Source organism: Oncorhynchus keta, chromosome 1, assembly GCF_023373465.1.
Source record: "Oncorhynchus keta strain PuntledgeMale-10-30-2019 chromosome 1, Oket_V2, whole genome shotgun sequence".
Taxonomy (NCBI): domain Eukaryota; kingdom Metazoa; phylum Chordata; class Actinopteri; order Salmoniformes; family Salmonidae; genus Oncorhynchus; species Oncorhynchus keta.
Window position 1 is genome coordinate 31,435,515 of NC_068421.1, and position 26,334 is coordinate 31,461,848.

General features: G+C 47.7%; 1 protein-coding gene and 1 long non-coding RNA gene across 51 annotated transcripts in view; one reads left to right on the forward strand and one right to left on the reverse strand.

The window, feature by feature from the left end:
- Nucleotides 1-25,232, forward strand: part of LOC118373607 (BCAS3 microtubule associated cell migration factor-like) — a 222,985-nt gene extending 197,753 nt beyond the window's left edge. For 3 of the 50 annotated variants that reach the window (XM_052521480.1, XM_052521489.1, XM_052521484.1), the window contains 5 exons: nucleotides 19,846-20,712; nucleotides 20,776-21,027; nucleotides 22,958-23,197; nucleotides 23,261-23,500; nucleotides 23,683-25,232. In XM_052521480.1, the coding sequence (XP_052377440.1) occupies nucleotides 19,846-20,712; nucleotides 20,776-21,027; nucleotides 22,958-23,197; nucleotides 23,261-23,500; nucleotides 23,683-23,888 (1,805 nt within the window). In that variant the 3' untranslated portion in view covers nucleotides 23,889-25,232. Of the gene's footprint in view, nucleotides 1-19,760; nucleotides 20,713-20,775; nucleotides 21,028-21,391; nucleotides 21,569-21,919; nucleotides 21,983-22,044; nucleotides 22,285-22,599; nucleotides 22,840-22,957; nucleotides 23,210-23,260 lie in introns of those variants that run through there. The other 47 variants (XM_052521668.1, XM_052521717.1, XM_052521728.1 and 44 more) reach the window with 47 other exon arrangements.
- Nucleotides 1,063-2,129, reverse strand: LOC127930876 (uncharacterized). The gene is made up of 4 exons (XR_008139644.1): nucleotides 1,850-2,129; nucleotides 1,673-1,762; nucleotides 1,540-1,629; nucleotides 1,063-1,145 (listed from the first exon to the last, which is right to left on the reverse strand). It is a non-coding gene; the product is annotated as an uncharacterized LOC127930876 (long non-coding RNA).
- Nucleotides 25,233-26,334: the final 1,102 nt, after the last annotated feature.

Sequence of the window (26,334 nt, forward strand, 5' to 3'; positions counted from 1 at the left end):
CTGACATGTAGGGAGGGCACCCCTGGTACTACTACTACCCTTCCACTGACATGTAGGGAAAACACCCCTTGTACTACTACTACCCTTCCACTGACATGTAGGGAGGGCACCCCTGGTACTACTACTACCCTTCCACTGACATGTAGGTAGGGCACCCCTGGTACTACTACTACCCTTCCACTGACATGTAGGTAGGGCACCCCTGGTACTACTACTACCCTTCCACTGACATGTAGGAGGGCACCCCTGGTACTACTACTACCCTTCCACTGACATGTAGGTAGGGCACCCCTGGTACTACTACTACCCTTCCACTGACATGTAGGTAGGGCACCCCTGGTACTACTACTACCCTTCCACTAACATGTAGGTAGGGCACCCCTGGTACTACTACTACCCTTCCACTGACATGTAGGGAGGGCACCCCTGGTACTACTACTACCCTTCCACTGACATGTAGGGAGGGCACCCCTGGTACTACTACTACCCTTCCACTGACATGTAGGGAGGGCACCCCTGGTACTACTACTACCCTTCCACTGACATGTAGGGAGGGCACCCCTGGTACTACTACTACCCTTCCACTAACATGTAGGTAGGGCACCCATGGTACTACTACTACCCTTCCACTGACATGTAGGTAGGGCACCCCTGGTACTACTACTACCCTTCCACTGACATGTAGGTAGGGCACCCCTGGTACTACTACTACCCTTCCACTGACATGTAGGGAGGGCACCCCTGGTACTACTACTACCCTTCCACTGACATGTAGGGAGGGCACCCCTGGTACTACTACTACCCTTCCACTGACATGTAGGGAGGGCACCCCTGGTACTACTACTACCCTTCCACTGACATGTAGGGAGGGCACCCCTGGTACTACTACTACCCTTCCACTGACATGTAGGGAGGGCACCCCTAGTACTACTACTACCCTTCCACTGACATGTAGGGAGGGCACCCCTTGTACTACTACTACCCTTCCACTGACATGTAGGGAGGGCACCCCTTGTACTACTACTACCCTTCCACTGACATGTAGGGAGGGCACCCCTTGTACTACTACTACCCTTCCACTGACATGTAGGGAGGGCACCCCTGGTACTACTACTACCCTTCCACTGACATGTAGGGAGGGCACCCTGGTACTACTACTACCCTTCCACTGACATGTAGGAGGGCACCCTGGTACTACTACTACCCTTCCACTAACATGTAGGTAGGGCACCCATGGTACTACTACTACCCTTCCACTGACATGTAGGTAGGGCACCCTGGTACTACTACTACCCTTCCACTGACATGTAGGGAGGGCACCCTGGTACTACTACTACCCTTCCACTGACATGTAGGAGGGCACCCCTGGTACTACTACTACCCTTCCACTGACATGTAGGAGGGCACCCCTTGTACTACTACTACCCTTCCACTGACATGTAGGAGGGCACCCCTGGTACTACTACTACCCTTCCACTGACATGTAGGTAGGGCACCCTGGTACTACTACTACCCTTCCACTGACATGTAGGAGGGCACCCTGGTACTACTACTACCCTTCCACTGACATGTAGGGAGGGCACCCCTGGTACTACTACTACCCTTCCACTGACATGTAGGGAGGGCACCCTGGTACTACTACTACCCTTCCACTGACATGTAGGGAGGGCACCCTGGTACTACTACTACCCTTCCACTGACATGTAGGGAGGGCACCCCTGGTACTACTACTACCCTTCCACTGACATGTAGGGAGGGCACCCTGGTACTACTACTACCCTTCCACTGACATGTAGGGAAAACACCCTGGTACTACTACTACCCTTCCACTGACATGTAGGGAGGGCACCCTGGTACTACTACTACCCTTCCACTGACATGTAGGGAGGGCACCCCTGGTACTACTACTACCCTTCCACTGACATGTAGGGAGGGCACCCCTGGTACTACTACTACCCTTCCACTGACATGTAGGGAGGGCACCCCTGGTACTACTACTACCCTTCCACTGACATGTAGGGAGTTGTCAAGGGAATAGTCAGCAGGGCTAAGGGGCTAATCTGTTCCCCTGACTGGCTCCTCTGGGATGAAGAGGAGGTTCTAGAGGGAGGGATTGGTCGATCTACCCCCTTAATTCTCATGCAACCCCTTTGACATCTTTGTATATTTTTCTCACTCTTGTTTTATTTTCTCACCTAATTTCTCTTGCTCTCTCCTCCCTCCCTTTCTCTCTCTCCTCCCTCTCTTGCTCTCTCTCTTTCCTCCCTTTCTCTCTCTCCTCTCTCTCTCACACACTCTTTCTCTGTCACTGGCCTCAGACCAGAGTAGTGTGCACTACTTCTACCGACCTGTTTAAGAGGCTGTAAAACTAATTGCTAGGAAAACCGGTCATTTCATGAGACTCAAACAAGGATTCTAATTTCCCCAAAAGATGTCCACAATCATCAAGCATGCTCCCATGAGACACTCTCCTTCCTGAATGTCAGTTCTTTTTAAGTGCTCTCATGAATGTCAAGACATTTTCTCACACTCAAGAAGCTCCATTACTTTTTACTCTCAATAAAGTTTTTACAAGTCTGTTTGTTTCAGTCAAGCGTGGAGGAAATGGTGTCCCAAATATCACAGTATCACACAATATCACTCCTGTTGCTCTGCTTTTACCCCTGTGGAAGCGGAGAGGAAGAAATAGAGAACGGAGAGAGATGAAAAGGTCTGGGGATCTCGTGAAAATCAAAAACAAATCTCCCGGAGCAGAGAGGTTAACCCCTTCAGACAGCAGAGGCTTTGAAGTGGAGCGGCCATATTGTTAATTGTCGGCGATGGGCTTAGGGAAAGGTGGTAGCAATTTAACCCCAGCACTGGGCTGCTGGGTGCGGGTCCATGCCTGGCCTCTCCTATCAGGTGTTTGCAGATGTTGGAGTCTCGCTGGGGAAAAGCACAAGAAAACCCTGCAGATGAGAGGCCGACTTAACCGGCCAATATTCCTTTGTTTGCTCAGCCGATCGCTCTCTAATTGGCAGGGAGGGGAAACAGAAGCCCAGCGATTGGACCGCTAGAGCGGTTACCGGGACTATTTTTGAGCGTATGCTTGCAGACAGGTGCTCGCAATTATGCTGCTGCTCTCCTTCCCACGACAGGGATGATGTCATGACTGCTGTTCTGCTCTCTGCGACGGAGTTGACAACCTCTTAACGCTCCCCTATGCTTACGGAGATTACAAATACATTCCGTTCTCTCTATGGTTACAGGGATGACGCCATTATCCACTCAGTCCTTGGCGACAGATTTCAGCAGTGTTTAGATTTGTCAAATAACTTCCTCTGAAGCCATTTTCCCTGTGTGCCCACTTTAGTGTGTTCCTTGTACTACGTAAATACCTCCTCCAAATGACTAGATCAGTCTGGCCCATCGTTGCATTGCAGCCCCTTAAAAACCTACCGTAGCACTTACCAAAACAGAGACTCATAAAGAATGTCACTTTGTATCTAAGCAGTGTGTATAGTCTGTCCTGACTGCAGCGGTGGCGTCTGTGTTTCCCCCGTCTCCCTGGATGTCTGTGTTTGTCAGCTCAGCTGCTGTGTGACGGGGTTGATGTCCCTAACTGTCCCCTTCGCTTTGGGCTGCTGCTCTCCAGGTGAAACAGTAGCCCATCACAGACAGACAGACACAACCTATTGGCTGGGTTGGCTGGTGCTGAGACAGCACTTTGAACTGGTTGATGCCTGTCGACTCTCTACTCTCTCACACACATACAGCTCCCCCTGTCTTTCTGGTTCTCTACCTGTTTGTCAGGCTTTCTACCTCTGATCATTTTAGGCAGATTCAAATGTAACCAGGTTCTTTTCAAGTTGTGGTGTTTGCAACCTAGCATGATTCAACATAGAATATCAGCAAGAAACAAAACAAACTGACATGTACCTCGAAGTGTTAAACTGGTAGCTGTTTGAGGCATGAACAGACACACAGGTGTGTGTAGCCTGTGTTTCATATTGAGTGGGTTGACAGTCATTTAGGGTTGAGAACTGGTGCATTCCGTTGCCCCTGCAATTAAACACCCTCATTTGACTCTGCAGCCTCATTCCAACCGTCAGTCCCAATACCCTGGCTAGCGGAGATGACAGAGCTGTGTTTGGCCAGGTTTCTCCTCTTTCCCCACCTCTGAAGGCTCATTTAGCCTGCTCATTCTGACCGCACCTTGTTGGTGTGGGTGGTGACCACTGGCTTTGTCCCGTGTCGCTGGCCGTGCCGAGCAACTGGCATCCCAAATGACTCCCTACAGTGCCTTGCGAAAGTATTCAGCCCCCTTGAATTTTGTGAACTTTTGCCACATTTCAGGCTTCAAACATAAATATATAAAACTGTATTTTTTTGTGAAGAATCAACAACAAGTGGGACACAATCATGAAGTGGAACGACATTTATTGGATATTTCAAAAACATTTAACAAATCAAAAACGGAAAAATTGGGCGTGCAAAATTATTCAGCCCCCTTAAGTTAATACTTTGCAGCGCCACCTTTTGCTGCGATTACAGCTGTAAGTCACTTGGGGTATGTCTCTATCAGTTTTGCACATCGAGAGACTGACATTTTTTCCCATTCCTCCTTGCAAAACAGCTCGAGCTCAGTGAGGTTGGATGGAGAGCATTTGTGAACCGCAGTTTTCCACAGTTCTTTCCACAGATTCTCGATTGGATTCAGGTCTGAACTTTGACTTGGCCATTCTAACACCTGGATATGTTTATTTTTTAACCATTCCATTGTAGATTTTGCTTTATGTTTTGGATCATTGTCTTGTTGGAAGACAAATCTCCGTCCCAGTCTCATGTCTTTTGCAGACTCCATCAGGTTTTCTTCCAGAATGGTCCTGTATTTGGCTCCATCCATCTTCCCATCAATTTTAACCATCTTCCCTGTCCCTGCTGAAGAAAAGCAGGCCCAAACCATGATGCTGCCACCACCATGTTTGACAGTGGGGATGGGGTGTTCAGGGTGATGAGCTGTGTTGCTTTTACGCCAAACATAACGTTTTGCATTGTTGCCAAAAAGTTCAATTTTGGTTTCATCTGACCAGAGCACCTTCTTCCACATGTTTGGTGTGTCTCCCAGGTGGCTTGTGGCAAACTTTAAACAACACTTTTTATGGATATCTTTAAGAAATGGCTTTCTTCTTGCCACTCTTCCATAAAGGCCAGATTTGTGCAATATACGACTGATTGTTGTCCTATGGACAGAGTGTCCCACCTCAGCTGTAGATCTCTGCAGTTCATCCAGAGTGATCATGGGCCTCTTGGCTGCATCTCTGATCAGTCTTCTCCTTGTATGAGCTGAAAGTTTAGAGGGACAGCCAGGTCTTAGTAGATTTGCAGTGGTCTGATACTCCTTCCATTTCAATATAATCGCTTGCACAGTGCTCCTTGGGATGTTTAAAGCTTGGGAAATCTTTTTGTATCCAAATCCGGCTTTAAACTTCTTCACAACAGTATCTCGGACCTGCCTGGTGTGTTCCTTGTTCTTCATGATGCTCTCTGCGCTTTTAACGGACCTCTGAGACTATCACAGTGCAGGTGCATTTATACTGAGACTTGATTACACACAGGTGGATTGTATTTATCATCATTAGTCATTTAGGTCAACATTGGATCATTCAGATAATCCTAACTGAACTTCTGGAGAGAGTTTGATAGGCTTTGTTCAAAGTAGTGCACTATATAGGGACGAGAGTGCCATTTGGGACGTATCTCGTCTGTTAAAGCCGTCACCCGTGGAAGGGCCTGGTGTGACCCAGGCTGTCCCAAATCCCCAGACCGGAGCTGTGCTGAAGGACAAAGAGCACACCGGCGCGCAACAGAGACCCATACAGTGCTGGAGGAACACACTGTGTTGATCCTAAAACAACCCCTCATCTGGGTCAGCAGACACACACACGGCTTCAATGTTACTGAAGCTGTTTGACAGGATAGGAAGCTTTGTATCATCTCTATATTATCGTGTAAGTCTTATAGCAAGCGTGTGGAAAATAGATCCAGTATGAGGAGCCGACTCAGAGCATTGTTCAGTACTAGCTGTGACTACTGAAGTACTGTAGTTTACAGCCTGCTACAGTTCTAACACTACAGACCCAATACATCTACCTCCACGTGCAGAAGGATTTTAAACCGTCACTTTTCCTCTGTCCTTCCCTGCTTTTTTTGCTCTTACACACACATACACCGTTCTCTCTTATTCACACACATACACCGTTCTCTCTTATACACACACATACACCGTTCTCTCTTATACACACACATACACCGTTCTCTCTTATACACACACATACACCGTTCTCTCTTATACACACACATACACCGTTCTCTCTTATACACACACACATACACCGTTCTCTCTTATACACACACATACACTGTTCTCTCTTATACACACACATACACCGTTCTCTCTTATACACACACATACACTGTTCTCTCTTATACACACACATACACCGTTCTCTCTTATTCACACACATACACCGTTCTCTCTTATACACACACATACACCGTTCTCTCTTATACACACACATACACCGTTCTCTCTTATACACACACATACACCGTTCTCTCTTATACACACACATACACCGTTCTCTCTTATTCACACACACATACACCGTTCTCTCTTATACACACACATACACCGTTCTCTTTTATTCACACACATACACCGTTCTCTCTTATACACACATACACCGTTCTCTCTTATACACACACATACACCGTTCTCTTTTATTCACACACATACACCGTTCTCTCTTATACACACACATACACCGTTCTCTCTTATACACACACATACACCGTTCTCTCTTATACACACACATACACCGTTCACTCTTATACACACACATACACCATTCTCTCTTATACACACACATACACCGTTCTCTCTTATACACACACATACACCGTTCACTCTTATACACACACATACACCGTTCTCACTTATGCACACACATACACCGTTCTCACTTATGCACACACATACACCGTTCTCACTTATGCACACACATACACCGTTCTCTCTTATACACATGCATACACCGTTCTCTCTTATACACACGCATACACTGTTCTCTCTTATACACACACATACACCGTTCTCTCTTATACACACACATACACCGTTCTCTCTTATACACACACACATACACCGTTCTCTCTTATACACACATACACCGTTCTCTCTTATACACACATACACCGTTCTCTCTTATACACACACATACACCGTTCTCTCTTATACACACACATACACCGTTCTCTCTTATACACACACATACACCGTTCACTCTTATACACACACATACACCGTTCTCACTTATGCACACACATACACCGTTCTCACTTATGCACACACATACACCGTTCTCACTTATGCACACACATACACCGTTCTCTCTTATACACATGCATACACCGTTCTCTCTTATACACACACATACACCGTTCTCTCTTATACACACACATACACCGTTCTCTTTTATTCACACACATACACCGTTCTCTCTTATACACACACATACACCGTTCTCTCTTATGCACACACACCGTTTTCTCTTATACACACACATACACCGTTCTCTCTTATACACACACATACACCGTTCTCTCTTATGCACACACACCGTTTTCTCTTATACACACACATACACCGTTCTCTCTTATGCACACACATACACCGTTCTCTTTTATTCACACACATACACCATTCTCATTATTCACACACACATACACCGTTCTCTCTTATACACACACATACACCGTTCTCTCTTATGCACACACACCGTTTTCTCTTATACACACACATACACCGTTCTCTCTTATGCACACACATACATCGTTCTCTCTTATGCACACACATACACCGTTCTCTCTTATGCACACACATACACCGTTCTCTTTTATTCACACACACATACACCATTCTCATTATTCACACACACATACACCGTTCTCTCTTATACACACACATACACCGTTCTCTCTTATACACACACATACACCGTTCTCTCTTATACACACACATACACCGTTCTCTCTTATACACACATACACCGTTCTCTCTTATGCACACACATACACCGTTCTCTCTTATGCACACACATACACCGTTCTCTCTTATGCACACACATACACCGTTCTCTCTTATACACACACATACACCGTTCTCTCTTATGCACACACATACACCGTTCTCTCTTATACACACACATACACCGTTCTCTCTTATACACACATACACCGTTCTCTCTTATACACACACATACACCGTTCTCTTTTATTCACACACACATACACCGTTCTCTCTTATACACACATACACCGTTCTCTCTTATACACACACATACACCGTTCTCTTTTATTCACACACATACACCGTTCTCTCTTATACACACATACACCGTTCTCTCTTATACACACACATACACCGTTCTCTCTTATACACACACATACACCGTTCACTCTTATACACACACATACACCGTTCTCTCTTATACACACACATACACCGTTCTCTCTTATACACACACATACACCGTTCACTCTTATACACACACATACACCGTTCTCACTTATGCACACACATACACCGTTCTCACTTATGCACACACATACACCGTTCTCACTTATGCACACACACATACACCGTTCTCTCTTATACACATGCATACACCGTTCTCTCTTATACACACGCATACACTGTTCTCTCTTATACACACACATACACCGTTCTCTCTTATACACACACATACACCGTTCTCTCTTATACACACACACATACACCGTTCTCTCTTATACACACACACATACACCGTTCTCTCTTATACACACATACACCGTTCTCTCTTATACACACATACACCGTTCTCTCTTATACACACACATACACCGTTCTCTCTTATACACACACATACACCGTTCTCTCTTATACACACACATACACCGTTCACTCTTATACACACACATACACCGTTCTCACTTATGCACACACATACACCGTTCTCACTTATGCACACACATACACCGTTCTCACTTATGCACACACATACACCGTTCTCTCTTATACACATGCATACACCGTTCTCTCTTATACACACACATACACCGTTCTCTCTTATACACACACATACACCGTTCTCTTTTATTCACACACATACACCGTTCTCTCTTATACACACACATACACCGTTCTCTCTTATGCACACACACCGTTTTCTCTTATACACACACATACACCGTTCTCTCTTATACACACACATACACCGTTCTCTCTTATGCACACACACCGTTTTCTCTTATACACACACATACACCGTTCTCTCTTATGCACACACATACACCGTTCTCTTTTATTCACACACATACACCATTCTCATTATTCACACACACATACACCGTTCTCTCTTATACACACACATACACCGTTCTCTCTTATGCACACACACCGTTTTCTCTTATACACACACATACACCGTTCTCTCTTATGCACACACATACATCGTTCTCTCTTATGCACACACATACACCGTTCTCTCTTATGCACACACATACACCGTTCTCTTTTATTCACACACACATACACCATTCTCATTATTCACACACGTATACACCGTTCTCTCTTATACACACACATACACCGTTCTCTCTTATACACACACATACACCGTTCTCTCTTATACACACACATACACCGTTCTCTCTTATACACACATACACCGTTCTCTCTTATGCACACACATACACCGTTCTCTCTTATGCACACACATACACTGTTCTCTCTTATGCACACACATACACCGTTCTCTCTTATACACACACATACACCGTTCTCTCTTATGCACACACATACACCGTTCTCTCTTATACACACACATACACCGTTCTCTCTTATACACACACATACACCGTTCTCTCTTATACACACACATACACCGTTCTCTCTTATACACACACATACACCGTTCTCTCTTATACACACACATACACCGTTCTCTCTTATGCACACACATACACCATTCTCTCTTATACACACACATACACCGTTCTCTCTTATGCACACACATACACCGTTCTCTTTTATTCACACACATACACCGTTCTCTCTTATACACACACATACACCGTTCTCTCTTATACACACACATACACCGTTCTCTCTTATACACACACATACACCGTTCTCTCTTATACACACACATACACCGTTCTCTCTTATACACACACATACACCGTTCTCTCTTATACACACACATACACCGTTCTCTCTTTTACACACACATACACCGTTCTCTCTTATGCACACACATACACCGTTCTCTCTTTTACACACACATACACCGTTCTCTCTTATGCACACACATACACCATTCTCTCTTATACACACACACACACCGTTCTCTCTTATGCACACACATACACCGTTCTCTCTTATGCACACACATACACCGTTCTCTCTTATACACACACATACACCGTTCTCTCTTATGCACACACATACACCGTTCTCTTTTATTCACACACATACACCGTTCTCTCTTTTACACACACATCGTTCTCTCTTATACACACACATACACCGTTCTCTTTTATTCACACACACATACACCGCTCTCTCTTATACACACACATACACCGTTCTCTCTTTTACACACACATCGTTCTCTCTTATACACACACATACACCGTTCTCTCTTATACACACACATACACCGTTCTCTTTTATTCACACACATACACCGTTCTCTCTTTTACACACATCGTTCTCTCTTATACACACACATACACCGTTCTCTTTTATGCACACACATACACCGTTCTCTTTTATTCACACACATACACCGTTCTCTTTTATTCACACACATACACCGTTCTCTCTTATACACAAACATACATCGTTCTCTCTTATACACAAACATACACCGTTCTCTCTTATACACAAACATACACCGTTCTCTCTTATACACAAACATACACCGTTCTCTCTTATACACACACATACACCGCTCTCTCTTATGCACACACATACACCGTTCTCTTTTATTCACACACATACACCGTTCTCTCTTATACACACACATACACCGTTCTCTCTTATACACACACATACACCGTTCTCTCTTATACACACACATACACCGTTCTCTCTTATTCACACACATACACCGTTCTCTCTTATACACACACATACACCGTTCTCTCTTATACACACACATACACCGTTCTCTCTTATACACACACATACACCGTTCTCTCTTTTACACACACATACACCGTTCTCTCTTATGCACACACATACACCGTTCTCTCTTATGCACACACATACACCGTTCTCTCTTATGCACACACATACACTGTTCTCTTTTATTCACACACATACACCGTTCTCTCTTTTACACACACATACACCGTTCTCTCTTATACACACATACACCATTCTCTCTTATGCACACACATACACCGTTCTCTCTTTTACACACACATACACCGTTCTCTCTTTTACACACACATACACCGTTCTCTCTTATGCACACACATACACCGTTCTCTCTTATGCACACACATACACCGTTCTCTCTTATGCACACACATACACTGTTCTCTCTTATGCACACACATACACCGTTCTCTCCTATGCACATACATACACCGTTCTCTCTTGTCCCTCTGTCCACATGGTCTCTGAGTGCAGCAGCACTGATCTGTGAGGACAAGATGACATTGCAGCGTTCCTTCTGTGTCTCTCTCGTTGTTTTCTTCTTCTGTCGTTTCTCTCTCCCTCCCTCATCCTCCCTCTTTTTCTACCCCCCTTCCTCTGTCTCTCCCTCACTCACCCATTCACTCTCCCTCCCTTTCTCTCACCTCTGTCTCCTCTCTCCTCCGTCTCTCCTTGTCCCCAGTGGGGGTGTTGTTTGTAGAGCATTATAATTTATAACCGAACAGAGTGGATTTAATTTCAGCAGCACTGGACTCGCCAGCAGGGCGCCAGCCTGCAATCAGGAGAATCAGCAGCGAGCGGCCGCGAGCCCCCGCTGAATGGAAAGTATTATCACCAGCCACAAACGGACACTGTTTCTCCTCAGACAACTCCCTCGATGCTCCCTGCCAGCGCCTCCCCGGCTTCTCTTTCATTCAGCTAGCTATTCCTGTCCTCCCCAGATCAGCCCTCTTTTCTCTCTTTCTCTCTCATCCTTTCTCTCTCTCTCTCTCTCTCTCTCTCTGTAGTTGCTCTCTGTGTTTATGCTATTATGTTGTATCTTAAGGAGCCATACGCTATTATAAATGCTCATAGCATGTGTTCCACCTGTGTGTAATATTTATGGAGACAGCAGTCTAATCTGTAGTTCTCTTCATGTTGACATACGTAGGTTGTTCTGCTCTATGGCCCCCTGAGAGTTCTAAAGCAAACTGCTGAAAGAAGAGAAAAACCTAGTGGTCCTCTCCTCCGCAAACATTCTGCCCCTTTTCCTCTCTTTCCTCCCTCTCTCCTCTCCTCTGTCCTTGGGAGTCTTTTTTTCTCAACGGCCTGTCTAACAGTTGCTATGTTCAGCTCCTAAATCTCCACGTCTGTGACACATGCCAGACAAAGGAAGCTCCTGCACGCTGCGGGAGGGAAAGAAACGAGGAGAGAGAAAGCAGGAAAGAAAGAGAGTGAGAAGGAAAGAGAAATGTTTCTGGCTCTGGCAGGTAGGCTTGGCCCTAGGAGTAATGCTGTTTAAACACCAGGGTCATTACCAAAGCTTAAAAAGTTTTAGACATGAACATTTGACATAATCAAATGATATGACACATTAATGTATCATTAATTAGTTGTTAGTGTTTCAGTATACTACCTCCTTGTGGTAGACACATACACACAGTATTTTCCGCCAAAGCAACGCGATCATATTCGTAAATCGAAGCCGAACCGCCATCTTTCTCCTTTTAGCATAATTCATATCCTGGATTTCCAGCCACTTTGATGAACTGTCCTTTTTTATTTAAATTGTTTGGTAATGACTGCAAGAGTAACTTAAATGCTTTAGAAACTGAATAACACACATGGAACCAAAAAAGGAGTTGACTTCAAAAAGCCACAATTAGCTCATTATGTTTGCTGGAGGTTTTGTTACCACATGAAATGAGTCATTTCTCTGTGTTGTTGTTTCTTGGTGAAGGCCTCAACACGGGTTCAGTGGAAGAGCTCATCTCCTAAAGACTACAACATCAGCATTTTATTATCCAATATCTCCCCCATAATTGAAATGGTGTGGCCTGGTTTTGTCATTTGGCAGGCGGAAGAGAGTCTTGGGAGTGTGTGTGTGTGTTTAGTCGCCTCCCGTCCGGTTTGTCACTGTCACTTTGTTTTTGCACTGTAAAAACACAAACATAAAAAGAGCCTCCTGGTTTTGAAAACAAATGAGAGGATTGGGGAAGAGGAGTGAGAAGAGGGATTTGGCAAGAAATTGAGATTTGAAGAACGACACGATAGAGAGAGAGAGAAATGAGAGGGAGAGAGAGGGAGAGATGTTTAGGGGCCAAGCTTTTGAACAGACAGATTTAGTTTAGCTGGGTAAAAACTTCATGATGTTATTCTCTCACAGTAAAGCAGATGTATGAAGGAAGTAATCCAGTAATCTGGCACTGCGGATGTGTCCCAAATGGCACCCTATTCCCTACAAAGTGCACTTCTTCTGACCAGGGCTCGTAGGAATCTGATGAAAGGTAATGCAATATGTAGGGAATAGGGTGCCATTTGGGGCTCGGACTGAGAGAAGATCCTCAAATCCTTCGGTCTCCTAGTAACCTGAGTGTTGTTGGGGGGGGATCATGCCACCCGCTCTAAAAATAACTTCTCAAAATGTAAGTGCAACGAATGACCTGTCGCCATGCCAACAGCTAAAGACTGCAGTGAGGCCGAGATGGAGTGGCGGGATGGGGGGTGTAGAACGGTAGAGCCCTCGGTGCTACTCTTGTCGTAGTTGTTTCATTTAACATGGAGTTATGATGTGTTATGGAACCCTTTTAGTGTTAATGTCCCTTGGCAGCAGTTGCAGAGGCAGCATGTAGGAAAGCAAAGGGTAATGTTTTCTCCCTCACTCTCTCTCTCTTTATTTCTCTCTCTCTCTTGTTCTCGTTCTGTCTCCCTCCCTCACTCTCTCTCTTTATTTCTCTCCCTCTTTATTTCTCTCTCTCTCTTGTTCTCGTTCTGTCTCCCTCACTCTCTCTCTTTATTTCTCTCTCTCCCTTGTTCTCGTTCTGTTTCCCTTATTCTCATTCTATCTATTTCTCTCTCTCTCCCTTGTTCTCGTTCTGTCTCCCTCACTCTCTCTCTTTATTTCTCTCTCTCTCCCCCTCACACTCTCTCTTTATTTCTCTCTCTCTCCCCCTCACTCTCTCTCTATATTTCTCTATCTCTCCTTTGTTCTCGTTCTGTCTCCCTCCCTCACTCTCTCTCTCTTTATTTCTCTCTCTCTCCATTGTTCTCGTTTTGTCTCCCTCACTCTTTCTCTCTTTATTTCTCTCTCTCCTTTGTTCTCGTTCTGTCTCCCTCACTCTCTCTTTATTTCTCTCTCTCTCCCTTGTTCTCGTCCTGCCTCCCTCTCTTTCAAATCATTTATCCTGGTCATGACCTTTTTACATGAACTTTGCCCAGACTTAATCCAACGCTAAATGTGTTAAAGGATGCCTGCTGAAGTCTTGCCGGCGTGCTTAGGTGTGTATGTGTAGTGATCTGTGCAGGCCAGTGAAAGCCCTGAAGGCAGTGGAGGCTGATTGGAGATCAGAACCACACACTTGATGAATGTGAGGGCAAAGGAGGGACGGAGAGAGAGAAAGGGAGGGAGGGAGGAGAGGCTCCCTATGTTCTCTGGTGCTGATCAAGGTCGTTCTAGTTCTGCCAAGAGGCTCACCCTCATAAACAACTAAGAAATGTAGACACACACACACACACATCTGCATGAAACCATCTCTCCTCTTGACTGTTCCTAGTTGGAGTGAATGAGGCTATTCAAAAGCAAGACGCACATTCCCCTGACTCCTTTCACTTTACACGTGACGCAGCCCACCTCTTCACCCATCTGTCCGGGTGTGTGTTTAAGGCTGGCTGTCATGCAAGGCTAACATGGTACCGAGCAGTGGGGCGAGCTCAGGACATCTGGCCATGGTCCAGGGAGCGAGGCTGGAGCAAGAGTCCCACTACACATATAGGAGTGTGTCTTGGTTTATATGGTTGTTCCATATTTGGTATAATAGTAGTGTCAGCTGGCTATATGAGATGATAGAGATATGAAACATGGTACAGTAGGCTGAATGATCATACAGTAAAGAGTGAGTATTGAGCTCACATCACAGGGCGAAGCACTATTGCTGCAGAAAGCGGCATATTTTTGTCACAATTTATATCAGTGTGAGATCGTGACAGTTTCACTGAGCTCTGATCTTTCTGTTGGTTATTCATTCTGGGAACACACAACCACACACACACACCACACCACTCAGACATACACACACACACACACACACACACACACTACTCAGAGCTCAGACAATAACACACACACCACACACTCAGAGCTCAGACATACACACACCACTCAGAGCTCAGACATACACACACCACACACACACCACTCAGAGCTCAGACATACACACACCACACAGCCACACACACCACTCAGAGCCCAGACATACACACACACCACACCACTCAGAGCTCAGACATACACACACACACCACACACTCAGAGCTCAGACATACACACACATACCACACAACCACACACACACCACTCAGAGCTCAGACAATAACACACACACCACACACTCAGAGCTCAGACATACACACACCACTCAGAGCTCAGACATACACACACACACACACACACACACACACACACACACACACACACACACACACACACACACACACACACTCAGAGCTCAGACATACACACACACACACACACACACACACACACACACACACACACACACACACACACCACACACTCAGAGCTCAGACATACACACACACACACACACCACACACTCAGAGCTCAGACATACACACATAAACGCAGATCTTTCACATTAGGTTTGTACTGTAAAGGCATGCAACACTCTGGCACGCAGAAACACACACTGACCTCTCAGTTGTGTTGGGGCTCTGATCCACAGAGTGACGACAACAGAGCTGGTAGCTGTCCCATTAAAGGTTGAAGGATGTCTTATTTAGTATGAGATCATCTGAGCAGATGCCTTGATAACATGTCAGTGTCTGCTCTCTTCCTGTCGTTTCCATTGGTAAAAGAGGCAGGCGCCGTGGTGGCAGGGTGAGACCACAGTCGTTGTTCATTTACAGTAGTCTCCAGAGGTGTCACCACAGGGATCACCCAATGACAGCAGAGACCGAAAGTAGTAATGTATCACGGAACGATTGAGAGTCCAACAGTTTTCCGCCCATGTTGGTTTGATGCAATCCCACTGTTAGTCACATGACTATAGCTTCAACGCTAGCCTCACAATTGCTAGCTCTCTCACTCTCCTAGCCTTTAAAGCTGGGAGCATTAGCATGCAGCAAGGCGCTGACCTTAACACTGACACCCGTACACTACCTGCATCCCAAATGGGCACCCTACTTCCTAAGTAGTGCACTGTGTAGGGAACTGGATGCCATTTGAGACGCAGATAAGCACTGAATGATCATTTAAGAGTCACTGAATGTTATTCTTAGTGTGTTATCTGTTAATGGTATTCCACTGTTCTCCAGACCTGGAGCGGTAATGGCTGCCGGGTGCTGGGCTAGCATATTGACACTAATGGTTCTTACAGATCTGCTGGGCTGGTTGCCTCCCTCCCTCTATCCTCCATAAACATGAGCCTAGTGAGCGTTGGTAATGTAATGTCCACCGCACCACTGTACTGTGCTAATATAGTCAGTCACTTCCATTAGGATGGGCTCTCTATCGCATCACTCTCACTTGTGTTCCCGCAGTCGTTACCCGCTCCACTCATCATTCTATTAGAGAGCAGGAGGTGGAGAGAATAAAGGTTCCCTTTTCATTTCCATCTGGAGCGCGGTGAATGAGGAATGGGTGGCCAGGGGGTATGTGTTGTTGTTGTCTGTGTGCCCAGCCCTGTGCCCGTTATGGAAATAAATGCCCCCGCTTTTTAAAATATCTCTTTCGGGCAAATTAGACGAAAATGCTCTGCTGCAAACAGCTGTTGCATTCTGAACAGATGGTTGAGGAGCCATCATCCCTTTGTTTTAGAGAGAGACGAAGGGAGGCACCCACGCTGCCTGTATCCTCAAGGCTTAACCCGTGGCTCACTGGACTGTAGATACATTTAGCATGTTTATTATGGAGTGGGATGTGGGGGTGGGTGACGTTGCTTGTCACCTCCTTAAACACAAGTGGTGTGATTGTCCTGGGCAAGGGGGGTCGTGGTTGTTTTGTTGAAGGTCAGCTGCCTGGTTTCTCTCTCTCTTTCTCTGTGTAGAACGGAGCAGACTGACCAGTGCAGGTGTCAGGTCTCCATGTCAGGAGAAACACTGCAGTCTCTATGGAGGCACATATTATACTGAACTTACTATATATACTGTGCTGTACTTTTTTCTGTCACTTTCAGACACATTTTTTGATCCTAGCCTAGTCAATGTTTTGGGGGCCAGAAATGTGTTTAGCATCGCTATAGAAAAGCATCCCACACACACTTCCCCCAAACACGCGCGTTCTCTCTCACTCACACACTTTTAGTTTAGTTCCCTGCGGTCATCCAAGCTCAACTCTCAATTTTCCTGTGACATGTTAAACGCTGGATATTTATAACCTGGCCTTTCTCTCTCTCTCTCTCTCTCTCTCTCTCTCACACACACACACACACACACACACACACACACACACACACACACACACACACACACACACACACACACACACACACACACACACACACACACACACACACACACACACACACACACACACACACACACACACACACACACACTCACTCACTCACTCACTCACTCACTCACTCACTCACTCACTCACTCACTCACTCACTCACTCACTCACTCACTCACTCACTCACTCACTCACTCACTCACTCACTCACTCACTCACTCACTCTTCCTCTGTTAATGGTCAGTGCACATTGCTGCCGCCCCTCTTCCTGTGTACACCCTCTTTTCTTCCTCTCTTCCTCAGTGGCGTGATAATGTCTCTCTCACCCCAAGCACACAGACACACACACACACAGGCACACACAGACACACAGGCACACGCACACACACACACACACAGGCACAGACACACACAGGCACAGACACACACACACACACACGCACACAGACACAGACACACACACACTGGGCTGCTGTGTGACTGTCAGCTGGTAGTGTGAGAAAGAGAAGTAACGTTCAACTTTAAGCTAATATAACTGCTCAGTGAAATACTACTCTTTGCGTAGCTGATGTGAAGGAGACTCAGCAGGATTGTGGTCAATTCAGAAAGTAATTTCTAATATTCCTAATTGAAAAATAATTGGAATGTCCTGAATTGACTGGAATTGAAATGGAACTGATCCCAAACCTGACTGTTGATTTGTGTGTCTGTGTTTGGTATATGTGAGCATTAATGTGTATGTTTAAAGATCAGCCAGACATGCCAAACACACCTCATCTCTTTCTCACATTCAGGCGGTGCTTGTGGGAGGTAGGTTGGGTTGCTAGTTTGGGAGCATGATTAGTGAGCAGACAGACAGAGAGACAGACTCATCTGAGGAGGGGAGAGATGGGAGCCGAGCAGTAGTTCACGTGGGGGTCAGCTGCTGCTCCCTTCATTTTAATTGAGTTAAGATGGGCAAATCTGAGCTCTGCTGCACACTGCACTCATTATCCATACAGGCCTGTACACACACACACACACCACACACACACACACACACACACACACACACACCACACACACACACACACACACACACACACACACACACACACACACACACACACACACACACACACACACACACACACACACAGGACCTGCTCACAATTAGACCAATGATAGACAGGCAGCACAGACCACTACTTGCAACACACACACACACAAACACGTTTGCATTACTCAGCGACACAACCAGTCATACATGAGCGTTTGTCCAGTCCAACACACAAACTTAAACACATGAATACTGTACTAAAGGTTTTTTCCCAATTCGCATTTGAGTTTTGAGTCATTACTGCTTTGACCTGATATAAACGTTACCCTGATGCCAGTCAGAGCCAAGGACAAATTGTTTATTTGTGTGCTTCCTTTGTGTGTGTAGTTTGACTCTCTGGTACATTTTCTATTATTCCTGGTTCTGAACTGGAGCAGGTTGCTCTGCTGTCTCCTCTGTGCCTTTCCTCTCTTATTCAGAAGGCACTATTGCCAGCCGAATGGGTAATTTAGAAGAACTGGGGGAAAAAAAGTGTATTTTTCACTTGGCTTGGAAACAGTAAAAGGTGTGCCCGGCCTAGGATACACGAAAGAGGCGTGTCCAGACTATCTAGCAGGCTTCTGATAGGCTGCATGTACCCATCACTCTCATTCACACTGCCCCCTCCGAAAACAGTAGCCCCCTCCGAAAACAGTAGCTCAGTATAATGATGGAATGGATTTGCATGCTGGGTGGAAAAAAAACTGATGGAAAATACATTTAAAACGACACTTTTTTTGTTTGTGTTTTGTTTTCTGCAGGTATATCCTGATGGAGGCCGGTTCTGCCCATATTTATATTCATTTGTCATTTCTTTGTATTTTGCTCTGCTTTCCTGTTTTAAAGCATTTACATTCCACCATCTCCCTCCACTTCCATTATTGATTTGCCATCATTGGGAGGGAGTGAAGAGGAAAGGCGAGAGGAGAGATGGAGGAGAAGACCCCGCAGGCCAGCGCTGTGAGGGAGTGAAGAGGAAAGGCGAGAGGAGAGATGGAGGAGAGGACCCCGCAGGCCAGCGCTGTGAGGGAGTGAAGAGGAAAGGCGAGAGGAGAGATGGAGGAGAGGACCCCGCAGGCCAGCGCTGTGAGGGAGTGAAGAGGAAAGGTGAGAGGAGAGATGGAGGAGAGGACCCCGCAGGCCAGCGCTGTGAGGGAGTGAAGAGGAAAGGTGAGAGGAGAGATGGAGGAGAGGACCCCGCAGGCCAGCGCTGTGAGGGAGTGAAGAGGAAAGATGGAGGAGAGGACCCCGCAGGCCAGCGCTGTGAGGGAGTGAAGAGGAAAGGTGAGAGGATAGATGGAGGAGAGGACCCCGCAGGCCTGCACTGTGAGGGAGTGAAGAGGAAAGGTGAGAGGAGAGATGGAGGAGAGGACCCCGCAGGCCAGTGCTGTGAGGGAGTGAAGAGGAAAGGTGAGAGGATAGATGGAGGAGAGGACCCCGCAGGCCAGCACTGTGAGGGAGTGAAGAGGAAAGGTGAGAGGAGAGATGGAGGAGAGGACCCCGCAGGCCAGCACTGTGAGGGAGTGAAGAGGAAAGGTGAGAGGAGAGATGGAGGAGAGGACCCCGCAGGCCAGTGCTGTGAGGGAGTGAAGAGGATATATGGAGGAGTGGACCCCGCAGGCCAGCGCTGTGAGGGAGTGAAGAGGAAAGGTGAGAGGAGAGATGGAGGAGAGGACCCCGCAGGCCAGCGCTGTGAGGGAGTGAAGAGGAAAGGTGAGAGGAGAGATGGAGGAGAGGACCCCGCAGGCTAGCGCTGTGAGGGAGTGAGGAGGAAAGGTGAGAGGAGAGATGGAGGAGAGGACCCCGCAGGCCAGCGCTGTGAGGGAGTGAAGAGGAAAGGTGAGAGGAGAGATGGAGGAGAGGACCCCGCAGGCCAGCGCTGTGAGGGAGTGAAGAGGAAAGATGAGAGGAGAGATGGAGGAGAGGACCCCGCAGGCCCGTGCTGTGAGGGAGTGAAGAGGAAAGGTGAGAGGAGAGATGGAGGAGAGGACCCCGCAGGCCAGTGCCGTGAGGGAGTGAAGAGGAAAGGTGAGAGGATAGATGGAGGAGAGGACCCCGCAGGCCAGCGCTGTGAGGGAGTGAAGAGGAAAGATGGAGGAGAGGACCCCGCAGGCCAGCGCTGTGAGGGGAGTGAAGAGGAAAGGTGAGAGGAGAGATGGAGGAGAGGACCCCGCAGGCCAGTGCTGTGAGGGAGTGAAGAGGAAAGGTGAGAGGAGAGATGGAGGAGAGGACCCCGCAGGGCAGCACTGTGAGGGAGTGAAGAGGAAGGTGAGAGGAAAGATGGAGGAGAGGACCCCGCAGGCCAGTGCTGTGAGGGAGTGAAGAGGAAAGGTGAGGAGAGATGGAGGAGAGGACCCCGCAGGCTAGCGCTGTGAGGGAGTGAAGAGGGAAGGTGAGAGGAGAGATGGAGGAGAGGACCCCGCAGGCCAGTGCTGTGAGGGAGTGAAAAGGAAAGGTGAGAGGATAGATGGAGGAGAGGACCCCGCAGGCCAGCGCTGTGAGGGAATGAAGAGGAAAGATGGAGGAGAGGACCCCGCAGGCCAGCGCTGTGAGGGAGTGAAGAGGAAAGGTGAAAGGATAGATGGACGAGAGGACCCCACAGGCCAGCACTGTGAGGGAGTGAAGAGGAAAGGTGAGAGGGAGATGGAGGAGAGGACCCCGCAGGCCAGCGCTGTGAGGGAGTGAAGAGGAAAGGTGGGAGGCGAGATGGAGGAGAGGACCCCGCAGGCCAGCGCTGTGAAGGAGTGAAGAGGAAAGGTGAGAGGAGAGATGGAGGAGAGGACCCCGCAGGCCAGTGCTGTGAAGAGGGAAGGTGAGAGGATAGATGGAGGAGAGGACCCCGCAGGCCAGCGCTGTGTGAAGAGGAAAGATGGAGGAGAGGACCCCGCAGGCCAGGGCTGTGAGGGAGTGAAGAGGAAAGGTGAGAGGAGAGATGGAGGAGAGGACCCCGCAGGCCAGCGCTGTGAGGGAGTGAAGAGGAAAGGTGAGAGGAGAGATGGAGGAGAGGACCCCCAGGCCAGCGCTGTGAGGGAGTGAAGAGGAAAGATGAGAGGAGAGATGGAGGAGAGGACCCCGCAGGCCCGTGCTGTGAGGGAGTGAAGAGGAAAGGTGAGAGGAGAGATGGAGGAGAGGACCCCGCAGGCCAGTGCCGTGAGGGAGTGAAGAGGAAAGGTGAGAGGATAGATGGAGGAGAGGACCCCGCAGGCCAGCGCTGTGAGGGAGTGAAGAGGAAAGATGGAGGAGAGGACCCCGCAGGCCAGCGCTGTGAGGGAGTGAAGAGGAAAGGTGAGAGGAGAGATGGAGGAGAGGACCCCGCAGGCCAGTGCTGTGAGGGAGTGAAGAGGAAAGGTGAGAGGAGAGATGGAGGAGAGGACCCCGCAGGGCAGCACTGTGAGGGAGTGAAGAGGAAAGGTGAGAGGAAAGATGGAGGAGAGGACCCCGCAGGCCAGTGCTGTGAGGGAGTGAAGAGGAAAGGTGAGAGGAGAGATGGAGGAGAGGACCCCGCAGGCTAGCGCTGTGAGGGAGTGAAGAGGAAAGGTGAGAGGAGAGATGGAGGAGAGGACCCCGCAGGCCAGTGCTGTGAGGGAGTGAAAAGGAAAGGTGAGAGGATAGATGGAGGAGAGGACCCCGCAGGCCAGCGCTGTGAGGGAATGAAGAGGAAAGATGGAGGAGAGGACCCCGCAGGCCAGCGCTGTGAGGGAGTGAAGAGGAAAGGTGAGAGGATAGATGGACGAGAGGACCCCACAGGCCAGCACTGTGAGGGAGTGAAGAGGAAAGGTGAGAGGAGAGATGGAGGAGAGGACCCCGCAGGCCAGCGCTGTGAGGGAGTGAAGAGGAAAGGTGAGAGGCGAGATGGAGGAGAGGACCCCGCAGGCCAGCGCTGTGAAGGAGTGAAGAGGAAAGGTGAGAGGAGAGATGGAGGAGAGGACCCCGCAGGCCAGTGCTGTGAAGAGGGAAGGTGAGAGGATAGATGGAGGAGAGGACCCCGCAGGCCAGCGCTGTGAGGGAGTGAAGAGGAAAGATGGAGGAGAGGACCCCGCAGGCCAGCGCTGTGAGGGAGTGAAGAGGAAAGGTGAGAGGAGAGATGGAGGAGAGGACCCCGCAGGCCAGCGCTGTGAGGGAGTGAAGAGGAAAGGTGAGAGGAGAGATGGAGGAGAGGACCCCGCAGGCCAGCGCTGTGAGGGAGTGAAGAGGAAAGGTGAGAGGAGAGGTGGAGGAGAGGACCCCGCAGGCCAGCGCTGTGAGGGAGTGAAGAGGAAAGGTGAGAGGAGAGATGGAGGAGAGGACCCCGCAGGCCAGCGCTGTGAGGGAGTGAAGAGGAAAGGTGAGAGGAGAGATGGAGGAGAGGACCCCGCAGGCCAGTGCTGTGAGGGAGTGAAGAGGAAAGGTGAGAGGAGAGATGGAGGAGAGGACCCCGCAGGCCAGCGCTGTGAGGGAGTGAAGAGGATATATGGAGGAGTGGACCCCGCAGGCCAGCGCTGTGAGGGAGTGAAGAGGAAAGGTGAGAGGAGAGATGGAGGAGTGGACCCCACAGGCCAGCGCTGTGAGGGAGTGAAGAAGAAAGGAGAGATGGAGGAGAGGACCCCGCAGGCCAGCGCTGTGAGGGAGTGAAGAGGAAAGGTGAGAGGATAGATGGAGGAGAGGACCCCGCAGGCCAGCGCTGGGTGGGAGTGAAGAGGAAAGGTGAGAGGAGAGATGGAGGAGAGGACCCCGCAGGCCAGCGCTGTGAGGGAGTGAAGAGGAAAGGTGAGAGGAGAGATGGAGGAGAGGACCCCGCAGGCCAGCGCTGTGAGGGAGTGAAGAGGAAAGGTGAGAGGATAGATGGAGGAGAGGACCCCGCAGGCCAGCGCTGGGTGGGAGTGAAGAGGAAAGGTGAGAGGATAGATTGAGGAGAGGACCCCGCAGGCCAGCGCTGGGTGGTTCTGTAGAGTGCAGAGGATGTCTGTCTGTCTACCATGAGGGTAGGACCACTAGAAGAGACCCTGCGAACCCCACTGTAAAAAAGCACTCCGATCACACTAGTCCAAAGTTGTTTTCAGGAGCCGATAGTGTCGACTTCGTCAGCTCAGAGATTGACCCCAAAATGGCCGCCGGGTCAGAGCAGTATCAGCCTGCAGCTGTAAACTGAGTGAAAGTGGCCCCAGCTGCCTCTCTCATTGTGTGCTGGATGTGTTGTATTGCTACATATGGGTAGGCACAGTGAACACTGAACAGAATTCGCCCTTAGGGGCTGGGAACAAGCCTCATATTGTATAGTATGGCTTATGAGCAGAATGTGTGTTTTTCTTTTCTTTTTGACAAAAGGCGGTTAGTAGTGCACATGAATGCCAGGGCTGTGTGAAGATGACCTATGTGTAAGAGTAGCTCTCTCCTCCATCTGTCAAAATATACCCCCTCCCCTCTCCAACACTGCCCTGAGTGGTGTACAAAACATTAGGAACACCTTCAGAATATTTTGTCGGTGCATGGACTGTGCAAGGTGTCAGGTGCTCCACAGGGATGCTGGCCCATGTTGACTCCCATTGCGTCCCACAGTTGGCAAGTTGGCTGGATGTCCTTTGGGTGGTGGACCATTCTTGATACACACGGGACACTGTGAAAAACTAAGCAGCGTCACAGTTCTTGACACACTCAAACCGGTGCGCCTGGCACTTAATACCCTACCCGTTCAAAGGCACTTAACTTTTGTCTTGCCCATTCACCTTCTGAATGGCACACATACCAATCCATCCCTCAAGGCATAAAATCCCCTTCATCAACACTGATTGAAGTGGGTTTAACAAGTGATTAATAAGGGATCATAGCTTTCATGTCTACAGTATGTTATGGAAAGAGCAGGTGTTCACAATGTTTTGTACACCCGGTGGAAAGCCAGGTGTATACCTCAATCACTCCTGTCCTGTGGTTAATGTGTTAATCCTAGAGATATTCACAAGCGAAGCCCCTCCCTATCAGGAGGGCTTTTATTTTGTCTGTCGCTGTAAACATTCTAATATTTGTAGGATATTTTTCCATATTTGTGATATTTGTAACATGGCTGTTTCCGTGTTGTCCTGTGCTGTATGCACATTAACGTTATATTGCTGTACAGTAACATGGTTGCATTGTTTACATTACATGATGATGTTATAAAACTATACAGACATTGATGGACTGTATAATATATGGACATGGTCATTGTTGCTCTAATGTTGACTGCCTGTAGAGACATTAAAGTCAAAGCCTAAGGTGAAGTCTGTCTGTCTCACATTTCTGGCCCACACGCACAGATGAATACCTGTATTCCTACACACACACATACAGTACCAGTCAAAGTTTTAGAACACCTACTCATTCCAGAGTTTCTTGATTTGTACTATTTTCTACATTGTAGAATAATAGTGAAGACATCAAAACTATGAAATAACACATATGGAATCATGTAGTAACCACAAAAGTGTTACACAAATCAAAATACATTTTATATTTGAGATTGTTCAAAGTAGCCACCCTTTGCCTTGACCGCTTTGCAGACTCTTGGCATTCTCTCAACCAGCTTCATGAGGTAGTCACCTGGAATGCATTTCAATTAACAGGTGTGACTTGTTAATTTGTGGAATTTCTTTCCTTCTTAATGCGTTTGAGCCAGTTGTGTTGTGACAAGGTAGGGGTGGTATAAAAAAGATAGCCCTATTTGGTTAAAGACGAAGTCCATATTATGGCAAGAACAGCTCAAATGAGCAAAGAGAAACGACAATCCATTACTTTAAGACATGAAGGTCAGTCAATGCAGAACATTTCAAGAACTTTGAAAGTGCAGCCGCAAAAATTATCAAGCGCAATGATGAAACTGGCTCTCATGATGACCGCCACAGGAAAGGAAGACCCAGAGTTGCCACCTGCTGCAGAGGATAAGTCCATTAGCGTTAACTGCACCACCGATTGCAGCCCAAATAAATGCTTCACAGAGTTCAAGTAACAGACACATCTCAATATCAATTGTTCAGAGGAGACTGCGTGAATCAGGCCTTCATGGTCGAATTGCTGCAAAGAAACCACTACTGAAGGACACCAATAAGAAGAACACACTTGCTTGGGCCAAGAAATACGAGCAATGGACATTAGACCGGTGAAAATCTGTCCTTTGGTCTGATGAGTCCAAATCTGAGATTTTTGGTTCCAACTGCCATGTCTTTGTGAGACGCAGAGTAGGTGAACGGATCTCTGCATGTTTGGTTCCCACCGTGAAGCTTGGAGGAGGAGGAGGAGTGATGGTATGGGGGTGCTTTGTGTGATGTATTTATTTACAATTCAAAGCACACTTAACCAGCATGGCTACCACAGCATTCTGCAGTG